Genomic DNA, 12,500 nt, shown 5'->3' on the forward strand with positions numbered 1-12,500 from the left:
TGTGTTGTGTGTGAGTGTGTGTGAATGTGTGTTGTGTGTGAGTGTGTGTGTGTTGTGTGTTGTGTGTGAATGTGTGTTGTTTGTGTGTTGTGTGTGAGTGTGTGTTGTGTGTGAGTGTGTGTTGTGTATGAGTGTGTGTGAGTGTGTGTTGTGTGTGTGTGTTGTGTATGAGTGTGTGTTGTGTGTGAGTGTGTGTTGTGTGTGAGTGTGTGTTGTGTGTGAGTGTGTGTGTGAGTGTGTGTTGTGTGTGAGTGTGTGTTGTGTGTGTGTTGTGTGTGAGTGTGTGTTGTGTGTGAGTGTGTGTTGTGTGTGTGTGAGTGTGTGTTGTGCGGTCACTTTGTGTACGACACGTTTTTATGAGTTTCAAACGTCGACTTTCCTTGTGCGTTTGAACCTGTTTCACTCTAAACTTATTTTTTGGAGAGAAGTCCAAAAACATCTGTAGAAAATAACAGGAAGTGACATCACAGCAGGGCGACTCGCTCCCGCCCACATTCAGGCGGAATTTACACAAAATAAGGTGGCTAAGCTAACGTTTCTTACAGCTAATGCTAACTTTATAAAACGTCAAATATCATGAAACAACCAAGACTTTTTTTATTTAATGATTATTTCAGATTTGTTTATTTGTTTTATTTTAATCTTTATTATGCCTCAATACTGGCGTTAGCTTTAGCATCAGCCCACAAACACTAAAGTGTCCTCTTCAATTGTGAAGTCTTTAACATCAGTGACGTTCACTTTGTCTGATCTTTAAGGATTTAGTCATTTTAGTAAAAACACCATGAATTAGACAGGAAGTGGTATTGCTAACTTTGAGCTAGCAAAGCGCTAGCATCGCGACAACACTGGTCCAGACTCTAAAACACCTTCGAAATACGAGTTTTGGATTAGTTTTGCTGTTCAGATTCCAGTTTGTCTCAGTTTAAGTGTTGAACTTTTAGACTAAATTTTATCACAACATTTGATCGTCTCGAGGAAATATAAAATTTAAAAACGTGTTTGTTTCAGTGCGATTCTCCAGAGTCGGTCCCAAAGATGAAGAGGAGTTTCTACGCCGCTCGCGACCTGTACAAATACAGACACAGTTACCCGGTAAAATATATATATTCATGTTTTATGTACAAATACAGACACAGTTACCCGGTAAAATATATATATTCATGTTTTATGTACAAATACAGACACAGTTACCCGGTAAAATATATATATTCATGTTTTATGTACAAATACAGACACAGTTACCCGGTAAAATATATATATATATTCATGTTTTATGTACAAATACAGACACAGTTACCCGGTAAAATATATATATTCATGTTTTATGTACAAATACAGACACAGTTACCCGGTAAAATATATATATTCATGTTTTATGTACAAATACAGACACAGTTACCCGGTAAAATATATATATTCATGTTTTATGTACAAATACAGACACAGTTACCCGGTAAAATATATATATATATTCATGTTTTATGTACAAATACAGACACAGTTACCCGTTAAAAATATATATATTCATGTTTTATGTTTAATACAGACACAGTTACTATATTAGAGCTGGGTTTCGATTCAAATTTCGAGAATCGATTCGTTTTCTATTTTTACGTTTCAAAATCGTTTTTTTTCCGATTCACTCTGATCCCATCCGATTTCGATCTGATTTCCGATTTGATCCGGGGGTTAATGTTATTAAAAATGAAAAATGTATTTGAACCGTTTCCTTCACTTCATGACTGTGTAGAGAAGCAACATATTCAAACTAGTATTATATCAATATTAAACAGAGTCTTGGTAGTTACTGATGGAAGACTGATGAAAAGGTTAAGGGTCAAGAAGATCATCCAGGAGTCCTGAATTATCTTTCTTGAAGGTAGATTGAAGTTCACTGAGGGAAATGCAGAAAAGAATTTTAATTGGAAAAAATAAAAATAAATAAATAAATATATATCGATCTTTGGACGTACGAATCGATAATCGGTCATTAATATGCAAATCGATTAAAAATCTGAAAATCGATTATTTCAACCCAGCTCTATAAAATATATATATATTCATGTTTTATGTTGAATACTGTGTGGGTTTGTTTTATAGAATTATAGAAAGTCTCGTCAGCCGAACGAATATCGAAACCTCCGTTTTTACCTGAACAAAATCCCTCTGGTTCCAGACGGTGAGTTTGACTTTATAAAGTCGTGTTTGTTTTACAAAAGTAGAAATATGATAATTTTGATAAACTGAAATTCCGTCTTCGCCTCTTAAAAAATGCCAAGGAAAAGTCGGTGAAACAACAAATGAAAAAACTCTTGCCTTATTTGTCGGTGTAATCCCTCATTCGTCCAGGCGTGTTCCATAGTAGAAAAAGCTTCAGTTGTAGTCATCTGGACTCAGTTTGAAAAGTAGACGTTTCGACTCTCATCCAAGAGTCATTGTCAATAACAGAATTTAGATCGAGAACTCCGATATTAATACTGTTCTGTGGTAAGACCCGCCCATTGGGAGGAGCCTTCCTGAAGTAGAAGGAGTTGTTTGTTTCAACAGAAACTCCCCCCTTGTATCTACCGAGCCTATTCAGAATCTTAATGGGCTATTAGAAACCTCTTTGTCTTTGTGAGACCCTGGCTCAACCACCCTGAGTACCTGATTAGCATCTGAATGTCCTTTACCTTTCCAGGGGTTCAGAATCCCATTATAAATAACAGGAAGATGAAACCTAAGCCCTCCATTTCTGTTTAAAGAAGGTCTTTCTTTTTTAACAAAAATAGCTTCCTTGACTCCTCTTTCAAACCATCTTTTCTCCTGCTTAAAACCTTCACCTCACCGTCTTCAAACGAGTGATTAGAGGCTTCAAGATGGAGATGCACGGCGCTCTGAGGTCCTGAACTTGTATTTCTTCTGTGCTGATAAAGCCTCTTGTGTAGAGGCTGTTTTGTCTCACCTATGTACCGTTCTTTACAGCTTTCTTCACTGCATTGGATCGAATAAACTACATTGCTCTGTTTTTGAGTAGTCACCTTGTCCTTTGGGTGAACCAGTTTTTGTCTTAAAGTGTTTCCTGGTTTAAAATAAACAGGGACTTCGTGTTGTCTAAAAATTCTCTGCAGTTTTTCCGACAGGCCAGACACATAAGGGATAGAAACACCCTTCCTTCTCTGTTCAGTTTCCCTTTTGTCCTGCTTCTTGGTTCTCTTCACTCTGTTGAGAGCCCAAGCGGGGTAACCACAGGCTGAGAGGGCATTTCGGACATGTTTTTCCTCTTTCTTCTTGCCCTCTGAGCTGGTGGGCACACCTTGAGCTCTGTGTTGTAAGGTTCTGATCACCCCCAGCTTGTGCTGTAGTGGGTGGTTGGAACCAAAGAGCAGATACTGGTCCGTGTGTGTAGGTTTCCTATGTACTTCTATTTGGAGTTTCTCGTCCTCTCCTCTGATCGTGGAACAATCAAGAAAGGCCAAGCGATTCTCCTTAGCGTCTTCTCTTGTAAACCTGATATGTGGGTCCACAGCATTGATGTGATCAGAGAAGGTTTCCAGCTCTTGTTTCTTGATTGTTACAAAAGTATCATCGACATAGCGAAGCCACAGTTTTGGGGCTATGCCTGAGAATGAGGACAGTGCCTTCTTCTCAAAGTGCTCCATGTACAGGTTGGCCACTATGGGAGAGACGGGCGAGCCCATGGCACAGCCATGAATCTGTCTGTAAAATTGTCCCCGGAATTGAAAGTAAGTGGTGTTCAGACAGATGTCCAACAGTTTACATATGTGTTCAGGTGTCAGTTTGGTCCTTTCCTGTAGGGTGGTGTCTTCCTGCAGTCTGATCCTCACTGCTGCTACTGCATCAGAGGTCAGAGGTCGGGATGCAGGTGAACAGGGACACCACATCATATGAAACCATGAGGTCATCTGGCTCCAGTTGGAGATGTTTCACTTTATCCACAAAGTTGTGCGTGTTTTCCACATGATGTTCCGAATTCCCCACAAGCGGAGCCAATATAGTTGTTAAATGCTTGGCCACATTGTAGGTGATGGAATCTGTGCTGCACACTATGGGTCTGAGTGGAACCTCCTTTTTGTGTATTTTTGGAAGGCCATAAATGCAAGGCATGGCTTCCCCAGGATACAGTCTGTAATACAGAGGCTGGTCTATCACTTCCTCTTTTTCCAGCCTTTGTAAACAGTCTATCACTTTCTTCTTGTAGCCACTGGTCGGATCTCTTTTCAAGCGCTCGTATGTGGTCATGTCCTCGAGGAGGGTGTGGACTTTGGCTTCGTAATCAGCTGCGTTGAGAATCACAGTGCAGCGCCCCCTGTCTGCTGGGAGGATGTTGATGCTATGATCTTTTTCCAGTGCTGAAAGTGCTTTACTCTCTTCAGCTGTGATATTTGAAGGCGGTGGTTTGGCACTCTTCAGGGTCGCTGTGACACGTAACCTCAGGTCTGCAGCCTCCGATTCAGTCATTTTGTTGTTTCTAATTGCAGTTTCAGTGGCTGTGATGTAGTTCTCTGTAGGGATGTGTTTAGAGGTGACAGAAAAGTTGAGACCTTTAGAAAGCACCTCCTTTTCTGCCTGTGTCAGAACACGATCTGATAGGTTCTTAATCCAATTGTTTTTGCTGGTCGCTAATTTGTCTGTCTCAGTCCTAATGTCTAGCTCGACCTCACCTGCATTCTTTTTGTTCAAAAGAATGTTGAAATTCTTGATTTGGCGTTCTTTGCTCTTCCTGTGCTGTGCTTCTTGTGCTGTCTGTGTAAAATCCAGCACTCTTTTGAAAGCTTCTTCAGGGAGTATGCTGGTTAATTTCTCCTGTAAAGTTCCTGTTCTGTCTTTCAATTTATCAATTCTGACGTTGTTTTCCTGAATCCTTTCACTGAGCATCTGCATAAGGCTCCTTCTCCAAATCTTCTCTGCTCTGTGTCCTCTGACCGGTGATTTGATCTGCAGGCTCTTCGGGATCATGTTGTTCTGTCTGCATCTAAGATTGAACCTCAAGTGATTCCTGTTGTCTGCTAGTTTCCTGGCTACAGATTCGAGTTCCCGAACTAAATCCAAGGTTTTAGGCCCAAAATTCTTGGAAATATGTCGGTGTAATCCCTCATTCGTCCAGGCGTGTTCCATAGTAGAAAAAGCTTCAGTTGTAGTCATCTGGACTCAGTTTGAAAAATTAGACGTTTCGACTCTCATCCAAGAGTCATTGTCAATAAAAGAATTTAGATCGAGAACTCCGATATTAATACTGAACAGAGAAGGAAGGGTGTTTCTATCCCTTATGTGTCTGGCCTGTCGGGAAAACTGCAGAGAATTTTTAGACAACACGAAGTCCCTGTTTATTTTAAACCAGGAAACACTTTAAGACAAAAACTGGTTCACCCTAAGGACAAGTTGCCGACTCAAAAACAGAGCAATGTAGTTTATTCGATCCAATGCAGTGAAGAAAGCTGTAAAGAACGGTACATAGGTGAGACGAAACAGCCTCTACACAAGAGGCTCTATCAGCACAGAAGAAATACAAGTTCAGGACCTCAGAGCGCCGTGCATCTCCATCTTGAAGCCTCTAATCACTCGTTTGAAGACGGTGAGGTGAAGGTTTTAAGCAGGGAGAAAAGATGGTTTGAAAGAGGAGTCAAGGAAGCTATTTTTGTTAAAAAAGAAAGACCTTCTTTAAACAGAAATGGAGGGCTAAGGTTTAATCTTCCTGTTATTTATAATGGGTTACTGAACCCCTGGAAAGGTAGAGGACCAGGACCAGGACATTTAGATGCTAATCAGGTACTCAGGGTGGTTGAGCCAGGATCTCACAAAGACAAAGAGGTTTCTAATAGCCCATTCAAATTCTGAATAGGCTCGGTAGATACAAGGGGGGAGTTTCTGTTGAAACAAACAACTCCTTCTACTTCAGGAAGGCTCCTCCCAATGGGCGGGTCTTACCACAGAACAGTATAAATATCGGAGTTCTCGATCTAAATTCTTTTATTGACAATGACTCTTGGATGAGAGTCGAAACGTCTACTTTTTCAAACTGAGTCCAGATGACTACAACTGAAGCTTTTTCTACTTTCCTTATTTGGTTAAAAATGTGTTGAGAAAGTTGAAATGTTAAATATAATAATGGTTTGATGGTTGAGTATTATTGACATTTTCAGTGATATTCAACCTGAAATAAACAAGTAAATAACAACAAACACACAATCGACTAATCAAGGTAATTTACCAAGAGTAAAAGGTTCATAGTTGATTCTGAGATGTTTGTGGTGACGTCGACCTTTGACCTGCTCCGGCTCACGACCTTTGACCTGCTCCGGCTCACGACCTTTGACCTGCTCTAAATGAATGTTTTCTCTTTCAGGGATTTACATCGAGGAGATTCTGACTAAATGGAGAGGAGACTACGACAAACTGGAACACAACCACAACTACATCCAGTGGTGTGTGTGTGTGTGTGTGTCTGTGTCTGTGTGTGTGTGTCTGTGTGTGTCTGTGTGTGTGTGTCTGTGTGTGTGTTGTGTGTGTGTTGTGTGTGTGTGTGTGTGTGTTGTGTGTGTGTGTGTGTGTCTGTGTGTGTCTGTGTGTGTGTGTCTGTGTGTGTGTTGTGTGTGTGTGTGTGTGTGTGTGTCTGTGTGTGTCTGTGTGTGTGTGTCTGTGTGTGTGTTGTGTGTGTGTTGTGTGTGTGTGTGTGTTGTGTGTGTGTGTGTGTGTCTGTGTGTGTCTGTGTGTGTTAGCATGAGCGCCCACGTTAGCGTGAGCACTCGTTAGCGTGAGCGCCCACGTTAGCGTGAGCACTCGTTAGCGTGAGCGCCCACGTTAGCGTGAGCGCTCGTTAGCGTTAGTGCCCACGTTAGCGTGAGCACTCGTTAGCGTGAGCACTCGTTAGCCTAAACTCTCGTTTGGCACTAGTTGTTTTCATTTTTAAACTGTTTGTGGTGAAATGAAGAGGCAGTTTCACTTCTGCACTTTTCAACAGGAAGTGAGTTTATTTTAGATGAAAATGAAGCGTGAATATTGTGGTTTTAAAGAACAAATTATGAATATTGTTTCTTCACGTTCTTTTGTCCTCAGGCTGTTTCCTCTGAGAGAACAAGGGCTCAACTTTTACGCACACGAACTCACTCAGGAAGAGATTAAAGTAAGACAACCACAACAACAACAACAACAACACAACAACAACAACCACCACCATAACAACAACTACCACAACAACCACCATAACAACAACAACAACAACCACCACCATAACAACAACAACCACCACCATAACAACAACCCCCACAACAACAACCACCACAACAACAACAACCACCACAACAACAACCACCACAACAACAACAACCACCACAACAACAACAACCACCACCACCATAACAACAACAACAACAACAATACAACAACAACCACCACCACCATAACAACAACAGCCACAACAACAACACAACAACAACAACAACCACCACAACAACAACCACCACCATAACAACACAACAACAACACAACAACAACAACCACCACAACAACCACCACCACCACAACAACAAACACCACCATAACAACAAACACCACAAAACAACCACCACCACAAAACAACCACCACCACAACCACATCAACAACAACCACAACAACAACCACCACCACCATAACAACAACAAACACAACAACAACCACCACCATAACAACAACCACCACAACAACAAACACCACCATAACAACAACAACCACTACCACCATAACAACAACCACCACCACCATAACAACCACCACAACAACAACAACAACAACAACAACAACCACCACCACCATAACAACAACCACCACAACAACAACAACCACAACAACCACCACCACCACCACCACCACCATAACAACCACAACAACCACAACAACAACCGCCACCATAACCTCAACAACAACAACCACCACCACCATAACAACCACCACAACAACCACCACAACAACCACCACAACAACATCATCACAACAACAACCACATCATCATCAACAACAACAACAACCACAACATCACAACAACCACCACAACAACAACCACCATAACAACAACCACAAAAACAACCACAACAACCACCACCACAACAACTACCACCACCATAACAACCACCACCACAACAACAACAACCACCACCACCATAACCACCACCACCATAACCACCACAACAACCACTACCACCATAACAACAACAACCACCACCACAACAACAACAACCACCACAACAACAACAACCACCACAACAACGACCACCACAACAACAACAACCACCACAACAACAACCACCACAACAACAACAACCACCACAACAACATCATCACAACAACCACCATAACAACAACAACCACAACAACAACCACCACCATAACAACAACAACCACAAAAACAACCACAACAACAACAACAACAACAACCACCACAACAACATGCACAACATCACAACAACCACCACAACGACATCATCACAACAACCACCATAACAACATCATCACAACAACCACCATAACAACAACAACCACAACAACAACCACCACCACCATAACAACAACAACCACAAAAACAACCACAACAACAACAACAACCACCACCACAACAACATGCACAACATCACAACAACCACCACAACGACATCATCACAACAACCACCATAACAACAACAACCACCACCATAACAACAACCACAACAACATCACAACAACCACCACATCAACAACAACCACAACACCACAACAACAACCACCACAACAACAACAACAAGTACCACCACCACTATAACAACAACACAACAACAACCACCACCATAACAACAACAGCCACAACAACAACACAACAACAACCACCACCATAACAACAACCACCACAACAACCACCACCACCACCACCACAACAACAAACACCACCATAACAACAACCACCACCACAACAACAACAACCACAACAACCACCACCACCACCACCATAACAACCACCACAACAACAACAACCACCACCATAACAACAACCACCACCACAACAACAACAACCACAACAACCACCACCACCACCACCATAACAACCACAACAACAACAACCACAACAACCACCGCCACCATAACCTCAACAACAACAACCACTACCACCACCATAACAACAACCACCACAACAACAACAACAACCACCACAACAACAACCACCACCACAACAACATCATCATCACAACAACAACCACATCATCAACAACAACAACAACAACAACCACAACATCACAACAACAACCACCACAAGAACAACCACCATAACAACAACCACAAAAACAACCACAACAACCACCACCACAACAACTACCACCGCCATAACAACCACCACCACAACAACAACCACCACCACCATAACCACCACCACCATAACCACCACAACAACCACTACCACCATAACAACAACAACAACCACCACAACAACAACAACAACAACCACCACCACAACAACAACAACCACCACCACAACAACAACAACCACCACCACAACAACAACAACCACCACAACAACCACAACATCACAACAACCACCACAACAACATCACAACAACCACCATAACAACAACAACCACAACAACAACCACCACCATAACAACAACCACCACAACAACCACCACAACAACAAACACCACAAAACAACCACCACCACAACAACAACAACCACATCAACAACAACCACAACAACAACCACCACCATAACAACAACAAACACAACAACAACCACCACCATAACAACAACCACCACAACAACAAACACCACCATAACAACAACATCCACTACCACCATAACAACAACCACAACCACCACCATAACAACCACCACAACAACAACCACCACCACCACCATAACAACAACCACCACCACAACAACAACAACAACCACAACAACCACCACCACCATAACAACCACAACAACCACAACAACAACAACCACCACCACCATAACAACAACCACCACAACAACAACCACCACAACAACAACAACCACCACAACAACCACCACCACAACAACCACCACAACAACATCATCATCATCACAACAACAACCACATCAACAACAACAACAACCACTACATCACAACAACAACCACCACAACAACAACCACCATAACAACAACCACAAAAAACAACCACAACAACCACCACCACAACAACTACCACCACCATAACAACCACCACCACAACAACAACAACCACCACCACCATAACCACCACCACCATAACCACCACAACAACCACTACCACCATAACAACAACAACAACCACCACCACAACAACAACAACCACCACAACAACAACAACAACCACCACAACAACCACAACATCACAACAACCACCACAACAACATCACAACAACCACCATAACAACAACAACCACCACCATAACAACAACCACAAAAACAACCACAACAACATCACAACAACCACCATAACAACAACAACCACCACCATAACAACAACCACAAAAACAACCACAACAACATCACAACAACCACAACATCACAACAACAACCACCACAACAACAACAACATCACAACAACAACCACCACAACAACACAACCACCACAGCAACAACAACAACAACAACAACAACACATTTCACTTACAAACAGAATCAAATCCTTCTCAGCGTCCAGACTTATTCTTCCATCTTTGTTTAGTTGTGTGTGTCTCATTGTGTGTAAGATGGTTTCTTGTAGCATCTGAGCCTGATTTACCTCCAGCAATTTGAGTTTTTCCTGCAGATCTTTTTTCTTTTCCTCCCTATGTTTCTTTTTTGCCGTGGCTGTGGCTATACTTTGTCCTCTTCAAAGTGCTTTAGCTGCATCCCAGAGGACGAGGGACATTCTCATGTTTTTGTCTCGTATTAAAAATATATATCTTTTGCCATATTATCTTCTTTTAGTTTGTGGATGATAAAATAATTCAAACTCGTTTGTTTCTTGGAGGAATTCCAAAGCACGCGTGAAGCCAAGCGCCGCTTTGTGGCGGTGTATTCGCTCATGCTCGACTTTTATGGAGTCAAACTTCTTGATCGAAACGGAAAAGTGGCTCGAGCTGCGAACTGGGAACATCGCTTTCATCACCTGAACGAGTGAGTCCCGCTCTCTTCTGCATATTCTGCCTATGTCTGCGTGTTCTGCCTGTGTCTGCGTGTTCTGCCTGTGTCTGCATGTTCTGCCTGTGTCTGTGTGTTCTGTCTGTGTCTGCGTGTTCTGCCTGTGTCTGCATGTTCTGCCTGTGTCTGCGTGTTCTGCCTGTGTCTGTGTGTTCTGCCTGTGTCTGCATGTTCTGCCTGTGTCTGCATGTTCTGCCTGTGTCTGCATGTTCTGCCTGTGTCTGTGTGTTCTGCCTGTGTCTGCATGTTCTGCCTGTGTCTGCATGTTCTGCCTGTGTCTGCATGTTCTGCTTGTGTCTGCGTGTTCTGCCTGTGTCTGCGTGTTCTGCCTGTGTCTGCATGTTCTGCCTGTGTCTGCGTGTTCTGCCTGTGTCTGCATGTTCTGCCTGTGTCTGCATGTTCTGCCTGTGTCTGCGTGTTCTGCCTGTGTCTGCATGTTCTGCCTGTGTCTGCATGTTCTGCCTGTGTCTGCGTGTTCTGCCTGTGTCTGCATGTTCTGCCTGTGTCTGTGGGCACAATGGAACAGGGCTGTGATTAAAGGTTAAATCCTCATGCGTCGCCTTCTTCACTTAAACAATGAAAGGTCTAAAGTCCTGATCATTACTGGGTTATTTTTCTAGACTTTTCTCGACTTCTTCTTCTTCTCCCCCCAAACCTTTTCTAGATTTTATCAGAAATAATTTATTTTTCTTTTAAACCAGACTTCAGGATTGGATTTTTTAAAATCCAATTTTGCTAATCAGATTTTTTAGAATATATTTTATTTTATCTTTTTTCACCCTTAGAACTGATTTGACTATTTTTCTAGATTTAACAGAACTTTCTTTCATTTAAATCAGTGAATCAGATTTTCAATTTCTAGCTTTGATTTGAATTGCAGTTTTCAATCAGATTTTTCTAGATTTTAATCAGATTTCTTTCTAGTTTTGAATGAGATTTTTCCAGTCTAAATGTTCCACTGAAGGATCAGGTTTAAAGGGCTCTAAAGCCTTTAACCCTTAAGTCCCAGAACAAAAGCTCCACAAAGTGACTCCTGATCTTCTTTGTTACACAGTTGGTTTTTTGTTTATTGCTCATTAAATCTGAAAATCCCATCGTGTTTCCGTAGTAACGCACCACTAACGACTTTCTGAGCCGAAAACTCAATTAAACAAACGTACCGGACACAAAATGGCGGCTCCACATGTGACGGACAATTCGACTAATGATGTGCAGAAGAAGAGTTTACACTGCTGTTGCCATGGTTACATGAGTCCAGCTTAGTCCTGGTTTAGTCCTGGTTTAGTCCTGGTTTAGCCCTAGTTTAGTCCTAGTTTAGTCCTAGTTTAGTCCTAGTTTAGTCCTAGTTTAGTCCTGGTTTAGTCCTG

General features: G+C 42.0%; 1 protein-coding gene across 1 annotated transcript in view; it reads left to right on the top strand.

Annotated features, from left to right (window-relative positions):
- Window positions 1-12,500, top strand: part of LOC140348182 (opioid growth factor receptor-like protein 1) — a gene marked incomplete at its 3' end in the record, with an annotated part of 19,735 nt that overhangs the window by 6,654 nt on the left and 581 nt on the right. The window contains exons 2-6 of the mRNA XM_072434266.1: window positions 1,012-1,095; window positions 2,104-2,182; window positions 6,350-6,428; window positions 7,060-7,126; window positions 10,964-11,109. Coding sequence (XP_072290367.1) covers window positions 1,012-1,095; window positions 2,104-2,182; window positions 6,350-6,428; window positions 7,060-7,126; window positions 10,964-11,109 — 455 coding nt within the window. The remainder of the gene's footprint in view (window positions 1-1,011; window positions 1,096-2,103; window positions 2,183-6,349; window positions 6,429-7,059; window positions 7,127-10,963; window positions 11,110-12,500) is intronic.

The sequence above is a fragment of the Eucyclogobius newberryi genome, unplaced genomic scaffold, assembly GCF_026437365.1.
Source record: "Eucyclogobius newberryi isolate DKJ021-1_F unplaced genomic scaffold, fEucNew1.0.hap1 SCAF_607, whole genome shotgun sequence".
Classification (NCBI taxonomy): Eukaryota; Metazoa; Chordata; class Actinopteri; order Gobiiformes; family Gobiidae; genus Eucyclogobius; species Eucyclogobius newberryi.